This window comes from Pseudopodoces humilis, chromosome 27 (genome assembly GCF_049639895.1).
Source record: "Pseudopodoces humilis isolate 2021_Gansu_Grassland_sample_001 chromosome 27, ASM4963989v1, whole genome shotgun sequence".
Taxonomy (NCBI): Eukaryota; Metazoa; Chordata; class Aves; order Passeriformes; family Paridae; genus Pseudopodoces; species Pseudopodoces humilis.
Genome location: NC_142226.1, coordinates 2,218,097 through 2,242,422, shown reverse-complemented (window position 1 = coordinate 2,242,422; position 24,326 = coordinate 2,218,097). Strand labels below are relative to the sequence as shown.

The following is a 24,326-nucleotide window of genomic DNA, read 5'->3' as shown; positions in this document are numbered from 1 at the left end:
AATGTGTCATTTGAACCAGCAGCTCCACTACATCCAAAGCAGAGACAATTACTTAAAGTATTTAAAGTCAAAATCCTCAAATTTAAAGTTTTCTATACATTTCTTCTGTTTTTGTATTGAAATCTGCAAATCATTGGCAAGTATTCTGGCCATGCATCTTGCAATTTCTATTTAGCACTCAGTCCAGATACACAAATACTTTCTAGACAAGTACAGTGCTCTGGTAAGTTGCCATTCAAAGCACAATAAAATTTTCAAAGAAAACAAAGTACACTTGGAAATAATGTTTTCCAAACTCCAAACAATTAAATGATTACCCAATACTATCTTAAATACTCAAAGTTCAAAATTGTATTCCTCTGAATCAGCATTTGCTGAATTGCAGACCATGTGGTTCCACAGAGTTATAAAGCAATGATGCAAATTCACAAAAATGCATCCTCCAAATCTAGCTCTTGATTTTGTTCAGATTTTAAACCCAGCCATAAGCAGGTTAAACTCATAGTTCTGTAAAACTGCTCTTTATGTTGAGTAGGTTGTCACAGGAACATGAGTGTGAAATTTTATCCTACATTTCCAATTAATTTCAGTTTATCCTATATTTCAAATTAATTCATTACACAGGCAAACCAAAGTCTCCCACACTCTCTCCTTTACAGTCTCTGGTTTAATCACATTTTAACTTCCAGTGCTGTTCTTCAAACCATTCCTGGATTCAGTATATTTCAAATACAACCAATAGAGAAAATGAGAGAGGAAAATCATGTATCTTGACCACTTGGTTTAGAAAACAATAAACTCAGTCTTGACAGTTTGTGTTTCCAAGCCAGACAATTAAAAATGGTGGGAACCCATAACTGTTGTTCCTAGCATCAGTAAGTTGTATTGCTTTGGTTGTGTACACAAAGAACCACATGTTCTTATCTCAGATCTTCAGAAAAAGGAAATACAGAACTCATAAAAGAACCATTCAGCAATAAATTTATAAGTGGGGCCCATCGCCCTGATTCCCAAATGCTCCACTCAGCTCTGAGTTCCCTGTGTATCAAAATTTCCACTGGCCAACTTCCCAGCACACTTGAATTCCTGCCTATCACTAATGGGTAGAAGTGAACCTTCTCCTTGCTGTATTCTGCACAAAAAAACCCAAAACATTAGGCTGCCTCAGCTGCTTAATGAAGCCAGCCATCGAAATCCTTAACAAAGTGGAATCTTAAGCCCATCATTTTCTTTGGTATTCTCTCTTTGCTGTTTAAAGCAATTTGGTAAACAGGCTGCTGCAGAGCCCAGTTCTGGTCAGTGGGCATTTTTTTTCTATGGTACAATGAACATGAGATATTTAAGACTGGACTCCCCATGTCAACGTAAATGCAAAGACTTTCCAGTAGAATTATTGGGAGAAGGACAGAATATATACTGTGCCATAAAACATATGAGAACCACAATGCTGAAATAGCAGCCTACTGTGAACCCACCTTTTTTGGCTTTCTCAGGCTTCAGTTTTCCCTTCCTGAAGGCCTCCCATGCTTCCATTTAACGTCAGATATTTTTCTCTTTATAAACAGTTACAAATACAGATACCTGGCTAAAAAGGCACAACATGGCAAAGACCATGAAGAAGCTGGAACTCTGTTCAAACTTCAGGATGATTTTAGACATTGCAATAGAGAATCTGAAGCGTTATTAAGTGACCAAGGATGAATTCCTTTATCATTACAAAAGAAGAGTTGTGTGGCAGTCACATTATGCGAAGATGCTGAAACAATCAGAAACAGAAATGAGCACAAGGTAGAAAATTTTTAGAATTAGACTAATATTATAATTCCTGGGCTGTCACTATAATGATGGAGAGAAGCACCACAAGAATATTCATTCTAGTAATGCCTTTCCTAGGCTAATAGAAAAATATTATTCTAATGTTGAAAATGAACATCCTGCCCTGTCCAAATCAGAGAAATAATTTATAAAATAAAATGTCATATTTGCAGCAGTTCCAGAGGGACATTTTCTTATTCCTCAGAGAACTGAAGCTGGTAAAAATGATAATAATTTTTATTATTGCAACAACAACAACAACAACATTTCATACTCAATAAGCAGGGATGCTTTGTGCTCTCACAGAAATGCACGGAACCCGATAGTCCTAATGTTTGATTCTGAATATGTCTGTCAGGAAACAAACGCGAGCCTTCAGCAGCCGCGGCTGCCTGATTAGTTTCACAGTCACTCCAACGAGCTATCAGCTTCCCAGCGTGAAGTTCTCCTGCATCACTGCTCCAAGCCTTTAGGCAAAGGATTCTAATAATGAGTCACAGTGCCGTGACTGAGGCCACACTTCTGCTCTGGTGAGCTGCTTGCTGAGAGGGACTGCATACTCCCTCATTATCATTTTACAGTGCTTCTTTTTTTATTATTATTTATTTTTATTTATTCTTTTGTATTCCTGTTCCTTCCTCCAAATGCTTGGTGCATTGCAGTGAGAGTTCTAAGTGCTACCACCAGGACAGAAGCCATATGTTCATGTTTAATAACCTTCTGGTGTGAGGTAGTCACAAAACTTTAGGCAGAGGATTTTGTGGAAGAAAAAGTTAAGATACAGTCTTCTAGCACATCCTAATAAACAGATGTAGAAATCCTCCTTCCAACCAACAGAGGTTACAGCCTCTGTTACTTTATACATTTCTTTTTTGTTAATGGAATTGTGCGGAATTAAAAATAAAACAAAAAAGGGTGCCTCACTTATTTAAGCTGCACCTTAGCAGCTAGGATAAAAACTAGATTTTTTTATCCCCCTGCCTATTTTCTTATGTACTGTTGGAACAGGAATTCCTTTAGAATTTGATGTATGTTACTGAAACCAAAATGTGGTTGTGTCAGTTACATCTCACACACAGAGTACTACCAATTTTCTGTTTATTAATCATTTGGCAGCATCAACTCAACCAACCTTATTGACAAAACTGACACCAGACTTTAAATATTTCATGCTATTATGCCACTCTAATAAAATGTCCCACTATTTCAGGAAATATCTGGATTACATGTAGAATCATGTGGAGATGATACTATTTTCATCATTCTTCATGTAATTAGAAACCTCTTGTTATTTTAATGTTCTTTACATAAGATCTAGATTTACTTGAGTGCTAGCACACTTTATAATTACTTTTCAAAACAGGAAAAATGACAATAAAAAATGAAATATTTAGAATATGCACATACAGTTCTGTTTGACTGAATCCCCAAGCAAACCAGGAAATAAAGAAATTATTTTAGAGCAGATAGTAAAGGGATAACATGACTAGACTATCATATGAGGAATGTAGATATGCCATCTACATGTTTAAACAGAAAGAAAAGCTACCACCAATCTTCTACAGAGCTACATATTTTTATATATATATGTATGTATGTATGTATATGTATATATACAATTTATCATTCCAGTATCAGATATTAAAAAGGAAATTCAGTGAGAGTAAAAGGTGGGAACTTCAATAAAAGTGCAGTAAACTTTTCCTACTTTATCAAGAGTAACGCATAGTAGCTTCTGTACAGGATTAAAAGGAGGGAATAATGCAAAAGCTGGAAAAGATGTGATCAGCTGGGTATGTCTTCCTATATATGTGAGAAAATGTTGGTCTGAAAGGTGCACAGCTGGATCATGAAATTCCAAGCTTCATTTAAATTCACACTGTCCTTATGGTATTTTCAATTAAGTTTCGAGAAAAGGATATGGTCTTGCTTATCTCTTGGCATTTTGAACAAGCAGATTCTGCAAAAGGCAGAAAAAAAGTGAAAGAATGTGAACAGAGAGTAATTATTGCCCAACTTTTGACTGAAGGACTTGACTGCAGACACAGAAGTAAAAAACTCACTTTTTTTTTTTGTGTTGGAAACATTTTTTCCAAAGACAAGACCTCTTCCAACAACTTTTACATTCATTTACTTTTGACGTGTATGAGGGATTGTCCTCTCTTCAAACCCTGCTGCTTTCACTGTCACTACGCCTGGTGACACTTCATTCACACACACACAGCTGCTCAATGAATAAACCTTCAACGTTCTCCTGCTCCTTGAGTTTTCTGATTTATTTTCTTTTATAATAATCTTCTCAGGTTAGCAAGCATTTCTGAAAGTCAAAACAAATGCAGGTTTTGAAGCTTTTTTAATAATACTACCAAAAAGCTAATAATTTAATAAAGTCAAATGGAAACCTCATGATATTTCCTTCTTAACTTCAAAAGATTCTTATTTGACTTTTGATTTTTTTTAAACTGAACTGGCCAACCAACTGTGTTTTCCAACCTAGTTTATTCTGTAATTCTGTATGCAGGAGAGGCAGATTAAGGCAGCCACTTCCTAATCCAAGCTGCTATCAGCCTGTGCTAATTGTCATTTATGAAAACTGACATAATTCTTTGTGACAGCAGAAGGATGCTTAATAATCTTATGATCAGAAGCATTAACTTATAAGGGAGTCTTTTCCAGAAAGCAATTATTTTAATCAATGCTAAATCAGGTAAGTTATCATCCCTTAATAATTGTCTTTAACAGCAATTAACTGGAGAGTTTCTAAACATCCTCAGATCAGTCAAAAGGAGGGCACTCCCTGCTCAGTGCTGAGAAAATTCCACTTTCGGTAGAAGCAGGAAAAAATATATATGTAAAGACATTTAGAAATAAAAGAAACACAGTGAAAAGTAAATGTCTTCATCACTGTTAGAGGTTAGGTTTTCTTTTTTTTCCTTTCTTTCTCTCAGGGAATTTTCTCCCATTTGTTGCCTCAGAGATGGTGATGGGGACACTTAAGAGAGACAAAGGAAGTGGCCGAGTTGAGGGGAGGCTGCAGCTGGCTCTGGTCTCGGCTCGGGGCTTTCTCTTGGGAAATGCAGAGATCCCGGGGGATTCTGCCTCGCTTTCTCTCGCTCTCCGAACCACAGGAGGAGGAGGAAGAAGAGAATGAAGAGGAGGAGGAGGCGGTGCTGGTGCTGCTGCGGGGAGAATTCGCTGCCACCGAGGAGTTCCGTCCTTTCTGCTCCTCCTTGCTGCGGGTGAGGCTTTGAACACCTGAACAGCCCATCTCTCTGGGAGGGACCCTCACGGCCTGCCCGGGTGCCTCGGGGGAAAGCTGCTGCAGAGTGTTCCCTGTTAATGGCATGTCCTGTCATTGCCCAAGTTGATGCTTTGGTCCCAACAATGCCCTCTCATCCCACGCTGTCAATCCACCCCGAGTCCCCTGTCTATCCTATCTTACGCCCACCACATGCTTGGAATTCCACTTGGGAAATCCCCTAAATTTCGACGTTTGATTAGTCCGTGTGACCAAATTTCCCCTCCTAGCTCCCTCACTGGATGATGATTTTGTGAACCCTGCCTTTTACCCTTCCCAGGATATCTCTGATTAGCTGATGCTCCCTTTGAACCGCCTCCCTATTTCAGCTGTCGCACGCTCGCATTTTCTCTCTTTTGTCCCAAGATTCCCCAGAGCAATAAATCCTCTGTTATCCCATGCAAAACACCTCCCTCTCGTCCTTGGCTCCTCAGAGCGCAGACTGACAGCCAAAAAAGCCGTGGAGAAGTGCTCTAGTGGCACCTGGGGTCGTCCTGCTCCTGGGGTGTGACCTACTCCTGGCATGAAGTGATAGAAACGCGATTTAGGGTTCAGTTTTTTCAGAAGTGGATAATACAATAAGATCTCTAATAAGAGTCTACAACGAATACCATTCACATGACTAAAAGAGATGGAAAAAGGCTTTCAGTGAAAGCAGTACATTTGCACATACAGTGGGAGCATTTGACCTAAATAATGAGAAATAACTGCTAAGGCTAAAAAGCAACAACAGTCCAGTCTACCACTGTAGACTGACCCACTCCCACCCCTGCAGAGAGCATTATCATTCAAAGAGATAAGAATATAGAAGGAAGAGAGTTGTATTTCCCATTCCAAGAGAGGTTTCTGCGTTCCTCGACCTGTCTTTCAAACCAAGACAATCACAATTCAGCAATCTGGGTAATAGATCCGTATGCCTCTCTGTCTAGGTCCCATTGTAAATTGATTTTTTACTTACAGGTAATGATGTCAGCTGAGTAGCAAACACTGGACTCGCTCCTTCCCGCACTAAGCAGCTTATCTAGCAAAATAAATGAAGGACTTCAAGAACCAAAAATTTTAGGGTTTTTTTAACAAGGAAGAACTGAAAACCTCAGGAAGTTTTCACTCCACACTGCTGATGGATGATTCAAGATGTGGTTTTATTAAGCTGCTGTTTGGCAATTATATTATCATTTACATAACTTTTCTTGTGCAATAAATTAGCAGCTTTTTGATAGAATGGAAAGTTTATTAGGAAATATTTTCAGTTCTCTGAAAAAAATTAGTTTCCTATCCAGAAGCAAAAGATATATCAGCTAACAGTGGTTCACAGAAGGTTTTCAATAGTCATATAAGTTTTGTAAATACACAAATGTATAAAAGCTGAGACTAATTAGAGAAACTTTCTCCCTTACAGCTCTACCAGACTCTGTGTAATATTCTTCCAAAGAGAACAAGACAGCCATCTAGAGGGCATGGAAGATAAAATACCTTCACCTCACAGGGGAGCACTGAACAACCAATTCACTCACTGCAAGAATGAAATGGATCCACACTACTTTAACCCAGCAGGCAGTTTAATATTACTTGGTATTTCAACATGAGTCAGTTAATCAATAACCCTGAACCCCAAAAGTGACAGTTCTTTTTCCTTTTAAGATGATAGCTTATACAGAAAGAATGGGTTTTTCTAAACCAAAATGATTTTCACCATATGGCACAGATGTCGAAAAAATTAAAAGCACTGATCCATAATTAGGGATAGACATGGAAGTTCTGTCTTATTTCTTACCTACAGTACTGGACTCATCATTTTTGTCTCTTGTACTGACTCTGGTACAGAAGGAAACAGCACAAAAAGTGGCTAAAGTAGCAATACCTCCTCACAGTATTGAAAACCAGCATTTATCACCATACTGCCCATCAGAGTTCACAAATAATAAGTTTGTGAACCTTCACAGAAAGAAAGAGAAGTGTGATTTCCAAGTAAAGCATCTTTGCAATTAGTTATATCTTGATACCTCAGAGAATAGGATAAATATGAAGACTACAGCACAGTGGGAAAGGATTCTGAATAATTCTTACTGTTTACTCATGGCAGTGAGAAAGCTCTAATAGATTGGCTGTTTTGGTGTTATGAATGAATAAAAATGTGCAGAAGAACCAAATTATCAGTTCAGAATTATCAGAACAAAGTACAGAGAAAAATATTTCTAGAGTTTTGATTCAGATTAGGGAAAGGGAAGATTGTGAAATGAAACAAATCATTAATCAGTAATGTTTTTCTTTCTGTCTGGACCAATCTCCTTTCTGCTAGTTTAATTTTCTAGGTTCCTGATGTATCATAGTGACACTGCAGGCGTCTCTTAAGCCCATTACAGGTACCTGGTTTTGGTTTAATTGCACACAGATAAACACAGAGAAAATTCTCTTACCTCTCTTGTCATTTCCACAATATGGAGTAAAGGCCTTGAGCTGCCACTCAAGAACTGGGGGGAGAAGGGAGTGCATGGAGTGGAGGAATATTTAATTCTGCTATATACCGGTTTAAGAAAAAGTCTGCAGAAGGCTATTCACACTGAGGTACTTAATCCCCTGGATTTCTGGATGAACCTGAGGCATTTCACACCATTCCTTAATGACACCAGCAAGAAAAAGTCTTTGAATTAAACCCAAAAGAGTTCTTTAGAAGATTCTTTACACTGGTCCTCTAATTATGACATCTTCCCTGGTTTTGCAAGTTTCAACTGGCTTTTTTCATCAATGATATAGCTATAAAAAATAAAACACCTCCTCCAGACTAAAGTTTAAAATTTTATTATTAATTTTTATTGGGAAGAAGTTAAACTCCCTCAGGAACCATAAAAGTTGGGGTTTGGATCTATCAGCCAGTAGTGGGTTGCTACAGAGTCACTCAACAATCTGAAAGTGTGTACTTGTACTAGGATGACAAGAGAAAGATAGATATTCCCCATTAATATTTTTTAAAAATAAATTCTTTCATTTTAAATGGTATTCTTTTAGAGGGTCCTCTTTTGTTCTGGTTTTGCCATTGGTTGCTTTTTTCCTTGATCTTTTATCAGTCTTTGAACAGTATTTTAAAAATAGTGTACCATGAACTGAAATGGCAAGCTCAGACCAAGACAGTGTCACAATAATTGTCTGTTTAACATTTAGATCATCCTGCAAAGGGATCAAAACCCATCTGCTCATCACTTAGTAGCTCCAAATTGTAATATAACCTTTGCTCTACACAGTGTCATTTTTCAAGAGCCACTAATGTCAGTATTTATATCAAATAGTATATATAGAAAATGTATCAAAGGATATATGTGTATATGGAGAAATGAGATTTTCCCTTGCTTTCAATGGAAAACAAAATTATCAATATTTCAAAACACTTGCAATTGATAGGCTCATAAATGCAAATATTTCCTCTTTGACTTTCTCTTACAGATTTCAGATAAAGAATAATCAGCAGTCTCAAGAATATCTGAGGGTGGGGGATTTTAAAATAAAAACTATTGTAAAAATCGAAGTCAAGCAACGTGTGGACAGAATGGAAGAAAAAAGCTTCTCTTTTATTTGCCCCTAAGTGACATAAAAACAAGAAATTAACATAATTCCCTTTATCTTTGTTATGTCATAGGGTAAAAGGTTTTAAAAACAGTTTGTTAGCTAGTTACAGATTTAACCATATATTATGAGACAGCAATTTTCACTGCCCATGACTCTCTTCAGCCTCTTGTTGACTGGGGTGTGTCCAGACACCGCTGTTACCCCTCCCAGCTGCGAAATCCTACACTTCCTTGGTTTCACAGAGTTGGTGACTGCCCCAAATCTAATTTGTCACGGTCTTGCTGCAGAGTCTGCCTTCGAGGGAGCTGGCATCTCCTCCAGCTTTACCATCACATGCAAACTTAATCAGTATCCCTTGAAGTTCAGCTTCCAGCTTGTTTATACAGACAGTGCAAGAGAATTTTACCAAATGTAAATCTCAAAAACCCGCCAGTGTTGAGAAAAGTCACCTCTAGAAGGGAGGGGAGGGGAGGGGAGGGGAGGGGAGGTGCGGGAAAGGAAGGTGCGGGAAGGTGCGGGAAGGGAAGGTGCGGGAAGGGAAGGTGCGGGAAGGGAAGGGAAGGTGCGGGAAGGGAAGGTGCGGGAAGGGAAGGGAAGGTGCGGGAAGGGAAGGGAAGGGAAGGGAAGGGAAGGGAAGGGAAGGGAAGGGAAGGGAAGGGAAGGGAAGGGAAGGGAAGGGAAGGGAAGGGAAGGGAAGGGAAGGGAAGGGAAGGGAAGGTGCGGGAAGGGAAGGTGCGGGAAGGGAAGGGAAGGTGCGGGAAGGTGCGGGAAGGTGCGGGAAGGGAAGGTGCGGGAAGGTGCGGGAAGGTGCGGGAAGGTGCGGGAAGGTGCGGGAAGGTGCGGGAAGGGAAGGTGCGGGAAGGTGCGGGAAGGGAAGGTGCGGGAAGGTGCGGGAAGGTGCGGGAAGGTGCGGGAAGGTGCGGGAAGGTGCGGGAAGGTGCGGGAAGGTGCGGGAAGGTGCGGGAAGGGAAGGGAAGGGAAGGTGCGGGAAGGTGCGGGAAGGTGCGGGAAGGGAAGGGAAGGGAAGGGAAGGGAAGGGAAGGGAAGGGAAGGGAAGGGAAGGGAAGGGAAGGGAAGGAAAGGGAAGGGAAGGGAAGGGAAGGGAAGGGAAGGGAAGGGAAGGGAAGGGAAGGGAAGGGAAGGGAAGGGAAGGGAAGGGAAGGGAAGGGAAGGGAAGGGAAAGATGGCCATGTGCCCAGGAACAGTGGAAACCCATTTCTTAAAATCTTCTCGCAGACACGTTACCAGAGCGCCGTCTACCGCGAGCGGGTGCTCCAAGCCCAAAACAAACCCCCCATTCCGCCCCCGAAGGGAACACAAAATCCTTCCTGAACCAGAAAACACCACGCACACACAGCCGCCCGACATCTCCCGACACCGCGCAGCCCCAGCCCCGGCACCTCGGGCCGCCTCAGCTCGGCCGAGTGACCGGCTTTGGCCGCCCGGAGCCCGAACCGGCCCCGAGCCCGCCCGAACCGGCCCCGAGCCCGCCCGAACCGGCCCCGAGCCCGCCCTGAGCCCGCCCCGAGCTCTCCCGGACCCGCCCCAAGCCCGGCCCGCAGCAGCAGGGGCCGAGCTGAGCTGAGCTGAACTACGCAACAAGACACAACGAGGAGGGAGTTTTGGCTGTGTCTTCCAGCCAAGGGATGCGCCTATTTAGACCTTCAGAGATAGGTCTGCCTATCTCTGAAGATGCCCCTTCTTCCCATGCCTGGCCTTTCCCTCCATCCCTCTCCTTTGCTACAGCTGGCGTAGTTTCCAAGGGGAAATTCAGCCAAGCAACAGCAACGCCCGGTGCCCAACAGTGCAAAGCTTTGAAAAGTGCCTTGCAAGGGACTGCTTTATTCTTCAACAGAAAGAAACTTTATTCCTTCTCTGGGCAGATGGGTTACCACTTTGCCTATGCCCTGCCCTGTGAGCACCGTTCTTAAAAGCACACGGCCTCAGTTTGCAAAAAAAGATCGCAGAACACCCACACCACTACAGGTTCAGAGGAGGAAAAACAGAAAAAAAAGGCAGAAAAGTGAAGCCCAAATTGATGGCTTCCTCTACAAGTTCAGTGCTTTTATCGGAGACACTGTGATACTGCCTTCCCTCTTCTCTAATAGGATCTGTCCCTGCAGCAGGTCAGCACAGGAAGGAGAGAAGTTCCTGCAAAAGGAAGAAAACAATCCTTCCTCCTCCCTGGAACCATAAAATTTTCAGAAGCCAAAAACCGTCTCACTAAAGCAGCAACAGGTTATTAACACTCTCCTTGAATAGCAGCATCTGACTTAGTTCAGTAAACTAAAGAAATACTGTACTCCTTGCTAGAGACAAATTTAAATTTTAGAGCTAATATTGTGCAGGTAATATTGAAAATGGAAGTATTATTTTTTGAGATGCCACCATTTACCTTTAGTAGGTGCAACTATCCAAGAAAAGGGTAAATGACCAAAAAACCCACAACAAATCAAAACACAGAAAACCACCACAACATTCACACCAGAAGACAGAAGTTCAGAACACAATCTAAAGCTCTCTATTAATGAAAAGGACAAGTCAGCCCATCATTTGTATGCCTTTACTGTCTAGTGTCATCACCTGAAAACTGAGTATTCAATTCTAAGTCAGCTTTTAATTAAGATGAAAGCTAAGGCCGACTAAATGGGAATGTGGTATTTAACTTTTTTTTAAGTATACCATAAAGATAACATGGCTTTTAAAAGTTTGCTTAACCACACAGGCCTTTATAGACTTTTGTCTATAAAGACAAGCAGAAACAATAGTGTTACAGTTTGACTTTTTGATTTCATTTTATTAGCACAAAATCCTGTAGTGGGTGAAAAGAAAGAGAACATACGCATGTACTGAGAACATGGAAAACTCACTGCACAAATGGGGATTCTTTCTTCCTGTTATTTTGCCAATTACATCTCTTACCTTCAGAATTTGAACTGTGATAGTGCTTGAAAACTACAAAAACCCAATCTTACGAGCCTGCAGCAGTTCCTTAAAAAAAGCTCTGCAGTTCCATTAGCAAAAAGGGGCTCAGCCTAGATTTAAGAGAACAGACCTAGAGCACTTGAATTCCAGTTTCCTGCTGTAAAAAACCCATTTACACAGTATGTGCATACACTCCAATGTTAATGCATGTATATTCATTTTTACATAGATCAATGGAAGTTCATACTATAAGCACAGAAGCAGTCCCATGGTTATTTCTGACCACATAAATACACCACTTGCAGAGATCACTTCAAGTAATTCTTCCTGCAGAAACTTTTATAGTGGGACTTGTAGAGTTGGTCCAATGGCTTTGCAACACCTATACACACACAGGGACAGGTAAAAGGAGGCAAGGTCTTTATGGGCCAGTGGCTGGGCTTCCTGCACAGCAAGGCTGGTGTACAGAATGACATTTGCAGTACTAATACCAATAAATTAAAGAATTTACATATACTGCCCATAGTATGAAAGTCAGCAGAATTTACAAAATCAGAAAAACCACTATTCTAGTCAGATTGCACAGCGACAAACAAGAGGGTGTTTGTCATAGTACAGAATCAATGTACTTTCAAAGTCCAGTACTATTAGTAAATTATGGCACAGTGAACTTAATTGCCATGCACAGATAACACCCTCACGTTTTGCTAGGAATTGTCTTGATTATCAGTCAGAGAGTGGAAAAAGATACACCATCAAAACTCAGTAACTTTGTCTTTTCTTTGCTTGGGAATAGCTGAAAGTGGCTGCTTTATTCCAACAGATGGCAGACATTTCAGTTTAGTTAGCCATGCAGTTGTTTCATGAATAGGATTAATCACACAGATTTATGACATCCATGTTTTTGCAAAAGAGAGCAGGTAGTTTATTTCTGATTTTAATCCTTTCCTTCCATCAAAGAGGACATACCAAGAAGTGTGGTCTGAAAGCAAAGTATCACTATCTCTTAAAATGAAGCTCCAGGTCAGTTCTCTAAACAAACACATGATCACTAGAACAGGGCTCTCTATCCTGCATCCACTTAACAAGCACAGAATTCATGAGAACTATGAGCACACCAGCAAGAACAAGAACTACTTAATGGAATGATTTGTGAGACCAGCCTCAGCAAGCGAAAAGCCTGAGTTTCACAAGCCTTAATAACACCAATTTTGTTTTTGCATGACAGGAGGTAAACTTAAACAAAAGAGAATATTCTACAGATTAATTTAAACAAAAATTTAAAAAATTAAGCAAGTAAGTGACTGTTCAGTGTTTCACACAAAACCCAACTCAATTGTTTGTAAGTTTTGACCAGGCAATCAGTCAGACACAGGCTGTTAAAAGAGGACTCCAAACTGAAAACCTACTGCATTTGCAACACAGCTGAATTCAAACTGGCATTTCTAACTCCACTGGCCTCAAAGTATTTTCACAGTAGTTTCAGTTGCCCAATACAAGTTACAATCTGCTGTTCCACAGTTAGGACCTCTCTCCTCTGAAACATACTTCAGGCTTTCAGACTACTCTTCTCTTGTTCCACAAAACTTTGGAGTGAAGAGCTGACAAGTCTATCCAAGGTCTTTAGCTTTCCTCTAGACTGCATTCCTAGGTGTGCCATTGTGAGTCACTGCTTTCATATTTGAGGTGCTTGATTGATGGTTGCAGATCCTGTGGGAGGCAACACCTACTTCAAAAACTTCATGAATGGCTTTGCGGAAGCAATGAAAATTGTAGTCTATCAAACCTGTCAAGGAGAGGAAAAACTGTGTTCAAATTGGCATATTTATGTAAACAGAGCTTCAAAATCAATATAAAATTTAACCAATAGGTATTCTGCTACTTATTTAGTATGAACTTGGACACTGAAGATTTAGTATATGATGCTAAGTATTTATTTGGACTTATTTATTTTGCTAGTATTTATTTGAACTGTCTGAGTTTGTGATAAAAAGGCACTCATTTGGAATGCAAGGAGTATACTGATGATCAAACAGTAGGTAAAGGAACTACTGATTCCACTAGAACAGATGGTAGAGACACAGCTCACATCAGCTACACAAGTCATTTTGGCAGGAGGACAGTGATTAAAGTGATGATTCACAAATTTGAAAATATGACCTCATTATATCCATCTCCAAGAAATAAAAAAAATTCCTCCTGTAAGAAACTACACAAATTTAGTCACACAAAAATCAAGGTGACTTGAAAAGTCATATTAATATTTTACAGCTGATAAAAAATTATTAGATAAAAGCTTTTCAATGGCAGGGAAGTTCCTACCTTTGCGCTCAAAACTCTCTTCTCTAAGAATGCAAACTAATGCCAAAAACTTTGTTACTTCCTTTAAGTACAGGACTGTTGTGTTATTGAGCTTGATAATTGCCATTGACTCTTTATCATAAGCACTCCCGGTGCCATCTTCTTTTAACCTAAAAAAGAACAAGTTAACACAAGGCATATTCTAATAGGCATACATATTTAACTTCCAAGGCAAATAGCTGTCAAATGCAGTTAGAAGAATATTACACTGAACTAAGCAAGTGGAGAACCTGCAATGCAGGTCTTAATACTATCAGTAAGACCTTAAGTTTCTCAGGAAAGCCAGACCTAAACAGAGCAGAGGCTTTCATTGGATAGTCTTTATAGATATTTTATTAGATTAGACTTTATTAGATACTGTCTATCATAGATGAGCAGAGAAGAACAAGCTACCAGTGTGAATTCTTTTGGTGTCAATGGAGTGCCATCTCAGTGGAATTACTTCTGGTAAATTAATACAAAAGGCTTAATTAGTGAGGCTGGGGCAGAGGATGCAACATGGAGCAGGACACATTTTGGTCTAAAGCTAAACCAGCCTGCATTTACAAGAAGAGATGAGGATGATGTTTTCTATCTCCAAGTTATTAGTGTTAGTTAAATTACTACAGTCACAAATGATGTATCACAAGTTACTTGTAAGCACTCCTGAAAAAAAACCCCAAACCAGTTACACAACCCTGGATCAGGGATGGATCAACCCATCAGGAGACAGACCATTAAATGCTGTGGTACTTTCTTGGTAGCACTGCATGTTCTAGGCTACAATCACTAAGATTAACATAAGTTAAGTTCTAAGGTAAGTTAAGTTCTAAGATAAGTTAGCACTTCTTCAGAACCACTTCAGAAGTCCAGTGGGAAGTATAATCCTGCTGTAAATTGTGAAATATAAGCACTATAAGCATCCCTCGTAGAAAGGAGGAGATGAGTTGAGCTCACAAATGTTATTTTGTTCAGACTGCAGCAAGTCTCAAAATAATGTCACTGCAAGTTACACTTATGGCACGATATTGACCCCAGTTATTTGCAGGTATTTATGTACTTGCATCCACCATGCCAAACAAGACACAGCACTATTCAGATTTTACATGAAACACAATTTCTACAAATGCCAGATAACTGTAGGGCCATGACTGGAGGGAAACAAACCAAGTATAAATGCTGCCAAATCATTTGGATTTATTTTAGTTACTCACAGAACCAATGTGCTCAAAAACAAATTGATAGCATTTTGCTGCATGACAAAGCCAGCACCAAATGCACGTTTGCAGCCTATTCTACACTTTCTGAGGACTTTTTTTTTCCCCTAAGAGTGTTCATCACTTACCCATATATACAGGAAACATCTATCACTACATCAATCATGTCACAGCACAACTCATATGACTGCATGTCCACAGGGGAACTGTCTGTTGCAATGTAGATTTTGCTGACTACATCGAAGAGAAAAGCTTTTTCAATGCCTGAATTCTTCAGAAAGAGAAAGAATTCAGATTAATTTTTAAAATAAATGCATTTTTAAAATCTCATGTAGAATTCATACATTTTCACATTCTTAGTAGCAGAAAATGGTTTAAATATAAGCAATTTAGAGGCTTAAGACAGATTCAAAATTTAGAGCATATATTTTATAAATACAATACCATTGTTGCCATAGTACATATAAACATCACATAGCTGACAAAAATAAAGCTAGGGACTGTTACAATTCTTTTCAGTTTATTATTTAACTAATCATTATTAAGGTTACACTTTACTATGCTTCCAGAATCCATATTCAGCAATTTACCTTTTCTGTGTTTCTATTAACACTAGAAGAGCCATAAGTCACATCCCCCTAAGGGACTGGGCTCAGAGATGAGATATTTCATAGTAATATGCTGACTCTTAAATTTTATGCTTGTAGTATCTTGGCAGTTCAGCTTCTGCATGAAGCATTTGCCATGCAGTTTAACACACAGAGTAGCTAAGTCAGCTTCTGAAGTTAAAAATCCATGGAAAGTACCACATAATGACTATGGAAAATCACAGTGCCATTTGTAACTGAGCACTTTGGTGAACTGCATGTGCTCATACAAAGTTCAGAAGCCTTCTATGGTTCAATTTACCACAAATACACTACTGGCAAAGCTTTTTTTCCTATTTATGCACCTGAAGCATTCCTTATCTCTTCCTAGCTAGTCTGAATAGCCAGGACAGTGTCCTGAGGACATCCACACAATCCTTCTGGCATCAGGATTACACTCCACATCCTCATGGCACTGAGCAAGGTCAACATCCCCTTTATCCACTTGGCCAGGTTATTACAAACAGTCCTCTGCCAAACAAGCATTATATGGTAGCATGGGGTGACATGTCTAAATGCACAGCTCCTCCTGGATAGAAATGCTTTTATCTCTGTTCCACATGCCTGCAACAGCCTCACAGACAGCTTAAATGAAATGGTCTTGTCTCTAGGGTGATATTTTTGTTTGATTAAAAGTAAAGAGCAGCAAATTTCTATGACACTAATTCCATAAGGAATGCAAACACTAAAAGAATAAGGACAAAAGTCTCACAGGTCATATGAAATAAACAGCTAAGTCCAAGGCCAAGTTCATATTACCAAAAAAATCTCTTGCCAGTATTGCTACATTTGCCTTAGCAAAGTAATCAGTATACTCTGCTGGCAGGAAACTTCCATCAGCTGTTATAACCAGGCAAACTACACTTTGTCAATATTTAGAGAAACCCCGCAAAACACACACCAGTACAATTTAGCTGTGGTGAAGAGCTTTTAATATAGAAAACCAGGTCAGCAGAGTACACCTACATGAATGCCACCCAAATCTAGCCAGCCATTTTTAGCAGAAGAACTTGCTTTACCATTCTGCATATTTCATTCAAAGTTCTGTTAGATGAACACTTACTGATATGAAGATATTAAGTAGATTTTCCAGGGTTGGCAGCTGTGGAATGAGCTTCTGTACCACTTTACTGAAGGCTTCAAATATTGAATGGTCATAGATACTGGTCAAATAAAAGCTGAGATGAGGAGAGAGGGCAAAGAAAGAAAAAAGAAAAAGAAGATTCAAGAGTATTTCAGAATTGCAATAGAAATGTTGAAGTTGTTTTCTAACATTCAGACCTGCTATTTTGTTTGGGATGCCTACATCACAAATATGTCTGGACAATGCACAAAGAATCTAAGTTCTGAGCAGCTAGAAGCAGATTTTCCCCATCCTCAAGAGATGAGAGACCAAATTTGAACATTGTTAGAACACACTTAGCCCAGAGAATGCTTATCACAAAGGTGTAAAAATGCTTAATTAGATTTTTTCCAGTCCCATTCCCAGCCTTCCACTTTTTTCACAGTAACATAGTAACTGGCTCCACAAGAATCAAAATAACAACAAAACCAGAGAAAAGATAGCTTGTTTTAAAGGTGTTTGTAGAAGATACCTTAAAAGTGAGCCAAATCTCAAGTAACAGATTAAGCTTTTAGAACCAATGACACTAATCACAGGGAAAAGCCAGCGCAAGTCAGGATTAGAAGGCAGAGAGGTTCCCCTCTCTTTTCCCCGCCCCTCCAGCCGATGTGTGCAAATTTGTTACAAATCTGTTACACTGAATGAGAAAGACTTTCAATTCTCACCTAGTATGGATAAATCTGGGATTGGAATCTGATACAGTAACCTGCCTCTTTTTCAGTCAGCCTAACAGCTGAGGCTTGTCCATAAATTCAGCAGTGTATCTTATTAATATAAATTGGTTCAATATTAAACTACCCAGACCTTGCTCCAGTAGTATTACATCTAAAAGCCTTTAATCTGTATGCATATCAGCAACAGTATGAATCACATATGCCAGAGTCTTTAACTCACCTAAGGTGAAGTTTTTCAAGCCCAGCATCTGTAAGATCATCATTAGCCCTCTGATGAATATCCCTCTGAGTTTCTATTTTATGGTCATCTGATAAACCATCAACTTTATGAATAAAAACTTCAAAGTTCATTTCTGGGTTGACCTTGTAGGCTTTTGAAACTGTAATGTGGAGTCTTGTTAAAGCTTCCATGTAGTCATCCTGTAAATCAGTTTTGGCAGGAGTGAATGACAAAGTTTCTGCCTCATAACTATTCCATTCTGCACAAAGACAAAATATTTCAGTGCAAGAACTTCACTTCTGTAACTAAACAGAGCTATGGGAGAAGAGAATACCTTGATGTGTCATAAATCCAAGAAGCTTAGATTCTTTATGCCAATTAAGTTTCATTAGCTATACAAGGCTCAGCTACACAAAACCTTCAGAGCAAAAGGTGGGTCACACTTCAACTCCAGCACAAGGCAGCAGTGATCTCCAAGATCACATCCAAGATGGTCCTAACAACCAGGTAACCTCCCATGGTGCAATTCCTAGGTTTACTAGAAGCTACCAGATACCCAGTGGTACCAATACTAGAAACTGAGGTCAGAAGTGTGCTGTTATTAGTTGAACTCCAGAGCAGAATAATAGGAGGGATAATTCAGACCATCTAGGTGAGCATGTTCTCACTATTATTACAAAGCATCTAAGTTCAGAGTACGAGCCCTTTTCCACTCTCTCCACCAGTACCGTATGTCCAGTCACTTCATCAAAATAAAACCACACACCAGAAGTCAGATTGCCAATGTATCTCTTCATACACAGCAGAAACCTTATGAACTTATCTAAAAATATAAATTACTGGCCTCTCAATCATTCCTTTTGCACAAAAAGCAAAAATAAAACTTCCTTGTGATTTGTATTTACCTGGGCATCAATAACATATATTAGAGCACCTGTTCCTCTGAAGATCATCTCATAATCAAATGTTGGATCAAAAAAGTCCATCTGTCCAGGAAAATCCCATATTTGGAAGTTTACAAACGAACTGTTGGAAATATCATCCTTGTAGATTTTGTTGGTGCTTTCCAAGAACAGAGTCTCATTGGGAGACATTTTGTGAAACACCACCTGTTAAAAGAACACAAATAATAGTCTAGATTTTACCTTATTAAAAGAAATTAGTGAAAGATTTGTGACTTAAATTCTACAAATAGGTTTATCCATTCTAAAATGTATAGCTTTCTTTTGGTAAATAGACAGCTTCCTGCATTAACTAAGGAAAGTACCTACCCCCTAAAAGAACCAAGCAACTGAACACAGTTGAACATTTTCACAAATCCAAATAACACTACTGGCTGAAGACACAGACATCCAAGTTATTCTTTCTTTCTTTCTTTCTTTCCCTGCAATGCTAGCACTGTGTTTTCAAATTCTATTATATTCAGATCTGATACAAAGTCAGTTAATTAAATAACTGCAAGCTTTTAAGAACCTTTCCTTTCCAGTCTTAGAAATTCCTAAAGGGAACTTCGCTTTTAGTCTGGTGTCAAGTGTTAAAACACAATAAAATCAGATGGTTCCTAAACTACAGAAGGAGAATACAGAAATAACATCTCAGAGATCCAAACAGCTAGGTAGTTTGTCATCTATTCACAACTCCTTTTGAGTAGACAATCACAGAATGGGTAAGCTTGGAAGAGAGTACAGTGGGGTCATTTGATCCACCCTCTCTGGGCAGCCTGTTCCAAGGCTCAGGCATCCACACAGTAAATAAGCAATTCTTCATACGTAGGTGGAACTTCCTGTGAAAGTTCACTAAAGAAAGGATGAAGGATTTCACACTAGTCGGTAAAAACAGTTTAGCTGCAGGATGACAAACATACTCATTGCTAGAACACAAAAAGCCCCACTGGGATTTTAGCCCTTCCTTTTACAGAACCAGCAAAAGCAGCCTGTTGCAAAAACAGTGTCAACAGAGAACACTGTGCTAATGCATCTCAACTAGACAATATCAGAGTTACTCCAAACAATGTACTCCAAATAATGCAGTCACACACTGGGACTGCAAAGAATAAAGGAGTTTCATATACAGCACTTGGTAAACCTAAAAACTTCACAACAGGCACTGTAAACTTGGTAATTTTAGTTTCTTGAAGTGTTTCATACAGTTACAGAAGTCATCCATTAGGGATCTGATGCACAAACTCAACCTGCAAGACAAACAGCTCCACACCCAGTAAACTTTAGTGAGGTTCAAAGTAATACTTCAGCCTAGATTTTTAAGGCTGAGGGAAAGAATTTATTTCCTTGGGCCAAACGTCTTAAGAGGCCATGGTCTAAAGCAGGACATTTGCATGGAGAAGTAAGAATAGTTGTGTATACATAGCAGCTGTATTGCATTCTTCCAGGTTTGCAGCATAGTTTTAAAGTATTCTGAAATTAACATTTCTTTTGGAACTCAGCATCTCCCACAAGAGCAGGACAGAATTAGTAAATTCAATTTAAAGCTGATAAGTGTCTGGGAAGCAACACTGTCACCTCCTTTTTCCTTTTTTCCCAAAATAGCACACTTCATCAGATTGATGTTCTCCACCTGAACTCTTTCCAGTTTCCTATTACATCAGTACAGTAAGTCCAGTTATGCAAGTCTGCACAAAAATTTGTTTATGAACTGAAGTAATCACCACATTCCCAAAATCTATCTACAATTTGCTACTGAATATTCATAGGTTACACCAGCACGGAAAATACTGGTGACCAAATACAATTGACCAAAGGGGAAAAAAGAGTCCCTCCCTAGAACCATGGCTTTTTCTTTTGTGAGAGATCTCTTGTCAATACTGCTCTCAGTAGAAGCATGAAATTATTGAGTAATTCATGTTTTTCACAGAAATTTCTAGATAATCACAAAGCCAATGCTTTCCCCAATACAGTCTTTATCTTTCATATACCCCTATTTTCTGGCAAGGGGATCAATAGCTAGTGCACAGACCGAAGGGTGTGGTCTGGTTATGACCATTTTCAAATTAGAGAGATTTAAGAGCAGATTTAACATTGTTTAATAAGAAATTTCTTGATTAATATTATAGTTTGCTCAGGCAGCATCACAATGAGCTCCTAGGCACCAGAATCACAGCCTCCAATTCCTAAGTAAGATTGGCAAAAGATAAATTCTACGTCCTCTAATTGCATATTCAACATGACATTATTCCTTTCCTATACAACTACTGGAATAGGCCCACAAAGAATTGCAGACTATCAATCCTGGCCATAAAAAAAGTCCAAAAGCTACATCTATAAAGAGACTTGTGATTTCTTAAAATCTATCTCCAATTTGGAGTTACTGTCTTCCTCTAGCTTTTAGGGTTCAGTTTTTTTCAGAAGTGGATAATACAATAAGATCTCTAATAAGAGTCTACAACGAATACCATTCACATGACTAAAAGTGATGGAAAAAGGCTTTCAGTGAAAGCAGTACATTTGCACATACAGTGGGAGCATTTGACCTAAATAATGAGAAATAACTGCTAAGGCTAAAAAGCAACAACAGTCCAGTCTACCACTGTATTTCAGCATAGCACAATGGAAAAGATTTCTCACTAACAGTCTGAAATTAGCTTAGAACTCATTGGTTTACTGCAGTCTATGGATTACCAAGCAGTCTGCACAAGATTGCTAAAAGAAGCAGATGCATACCTGCTACACTGCAATGTCCAAAAAGGCTTCTCTGCACAAAACCTTTATAGAAATCTCTGCAGGTTTTCACACTTGCATCTGAAACAAATTTGAGGCCCTTAAGTCTAGCGCTGACTCACGAATTTCACTAGTAACATCTTCCCATAAAAATACCACCTGAAAAGTTCACAAGAGGGACTGCAAACATAAAATTCGCACTGAGGAGCAAAGATTGTTCTGAGTTCTACAATTCTACTGAGCTACGTGGCAAATGAAAAGTTAGTTTTGTCTTATTTTTATTAAGAAGCACTAGTGACTTCACAAAGCCACCAACAAACCTAAGGCACCGGAACTGTTGTATTTCCTCCCTGACAAGCGACTCTCGGTTAGTCCATCCAGCAAACTAAAGAAAACGAGAGGCTGTCTTTCTACTCGCGCAAAAGCAGAAGTCTCCTTCAAAGCATCAAAGGGCAGCACAACAGCTCCAATCTTCTTCCCAGGGGAAGCACTAGCTAAATACCACACACCTGTACCACGTAAGAAAACACCTCGTGATAAATTTCACACCGGTATCTTCACTTTTTACTTTTGAAGCTTTAAAAGTGAAGAAATACAAGCGCTACGACCTATGCTACACAACCTTCCTCTCTAGGGCAGATTATCAGAGTCCATTCTGGAAAGTAAACGTCTTTAAGCAGGAGGCTCCCGTCGCTCCAACTTCGCCACTTGGGCCCACAATAAAAAGTAGAAATTGCCCGAACAGCAGCACAGCAGGGAGAACCAGCTCGGCGCCGGAGAGGCAGCGCGGCAGGCAGGGGCGGGGAGCCGCCGGCTGCCCCTCACCTTCTGGATGGAAGACTTCCCGCTGCGCCGCAGCCCCATGAGGAGAATCCGCGGCTTGGAGTCCGCCCCGCCCGCGCCGCCGCCAGGCCCGCCCGCGCCGCCCCCGGGCCCACCGGGCCCCGGGCCTCCCTCCAGCTCCGCCTCCTCCTCCTCCTCCCCGTAGCCGAAGTCCTTGGGGAACGAGTCCGCAGCCCCGAAGCTCCCCCCCACCAGCGCCGGCTCCTCGGCTGTGCCTGGCGCGCCCGCCCCGCCGAACTGCAGCGCCATGTCCGCCCGAGCCCGCCGCCCGCCTGCGCCCGTCCCGGGGCCTCCTTCGGCTCGCCCAGCCCAGCCCAGCCCAGCCCAGCCCGCCCCGGCCCAGCCCGGCCCGGATTGGCCGCTGTCAGGCTCCGCGCCGCCGATTGGCCCGACCGGCCAGCGAGGTAGGAAGGCTCCGGTCAGACGACCCGAGTCACCTGACGGCGCCGCCGCACGTGAGCGGGAGGGGCGGGGCGCGCGGCGCTCGGCCCCGGGCGGAACGCGGCCCATCGGAGCCCTGGAGCGGCTCCGGAGAGAGGCCGCACGTCCCGCCCCTCCAGGCGCAAACACAGCCGGCAGCCGGGCCGTAACAAAACGTTACCTTGCGAAGAAATAGTCTTCATTAGACAGTGTCATTAATTTTCTTCTAGCAGCCCTGGTGCAAGCAGGCACTGAGCTGAAGTTTTAACAAATATTTGTTATTTCGTCACAGTCCTAATTTAAGGTTCGCAACATCCAAGTGCTTTCAGAGGGAAGCTAATAAAGTTATGAAAACTGGATGTTTGCGTTACTTCCCTGGCATCCGACAGCTCAAGTCGGGAGTCCATGCCCTGTGATGGCTTGACCAACATCTTGACCTGCCTCGCTACTTCTTTAGCAAAACATGCCAGTCATTTCTTAAAAACACGTTCAGCTGGACAATACCTTTCCCACAGAATTACCCTCTCCCTACTTCCACCTGGTGCAACTTAATGCTCTATCTTACATTCAAGGGAGATTTCATCTGCCCTTTGTTCCAGAGGTTGGGGAATTTTTTTTTGCTTTTCTTGTTTGGCTTTGGTTTGTTGGTTCAGGGCGGTTGTTTCCTAATTAATGCTTTACAGACTTAAAACAGTGTTTTCCCCTCATTTTACCTCTCTTCTGGTCTCAAGTCAATATATACAATAGTAAGGTAAGCAATTACTACGTTCACTAGCCCTTGATTACAATGACTAACAAAGTTCTGATTTATCCTACCACATTTTCAAGATAGTTTAACTTCCTTATTTTTAAGATGGGTTTTGCAGACTAACAGCCAATAAATCTAATACGTAAGACAGCTACTGCATTTCATTTCCCCTTTATTTTTCTTGTCATCAGCTGCCTTTAAAGTACCTAGCTTTAGGGTAGGAAATAAAAGAGTAATAATATTTTAAAGAGCTGCATTTATTTATTTTTTTTTATAAAGGTCTACCTTGCATTTCAGAAGAGTCATGAAACCAATTCAGGGAAAGGGGAGAGGGAACATAGGCAGAATTAATAATCAAAAGTCACACCCACATCCCACCCCACCTGGATTTCATTTTCCCTGTTAGATGAATCAGAAAGCAGAACTCTCCACACTGTAGTCTTACATGTGCTACTCTAATTACACAGGATTTTCATCACAAATAAGAATTTTGTATTATGTTCAGAACTGCACAGGCGATATTTGGATCAACTCTCCAAAGCCTGGTTTCTGAGACAGGAGCAGAGACACAAACTGCATGGGAAGAGGTACACCTCAGGCAAATTCAAGTGTAAGTTCAGTAGGTAGTGGATTTCAACATTGTGCTGTAATCACCACTTAACTATACTTGCTCATTTTATGCCCTTCTGAGTAGTGTCACCCTATCAGCTTCAGCAGAAGTCTCTCCTCAGTGCTGAGTACAAACATAGAAATTAATTTGAAGGTCCTGCTTTAATTTACAGTTGGTCCATCAGTGTCATGTCAGCCCTTTCAGTTAAAAG

At 40.5% G+C, this 24,326-nt stretch overlaps 1 protein-coding gene across 1 annotated transcript; it reads right to left on the bottom strand.

Annotated features, from left to right (window-relative positions):
* Positions 1-11,450: 11,450 nt before the first annotated feature.
* Positions 11,451-22,601, bottom strand: RRAGC (Ras related GTP binding C). Its single transcript, XM_005529887.3, has 7 exons — positions 22,320-22,601; positions 18,726-18,929; positions 17,821-18,020; positions 16,867-16,981; positions 15,285-15,427; positions 13,922-14,070; positions 11,451-13,385 (listed from the first exon to the last, which is right to left on the bottom strand). The coding sequence occupies exons 1-7, from the start codon at positions 22,584-22,586 to the stop codon at positions 13,234-13,236; spliced, it is 1,230 nt and encodes a 409-aa protein (XP_005529944.1). The 5' UTR covers positions 22,587-22,601; the 3' UTR covers positions 11,451-13,233.
* Between the last annotated feature and the right edge of the window lie 1,725 nt (positions 22,602-24,326).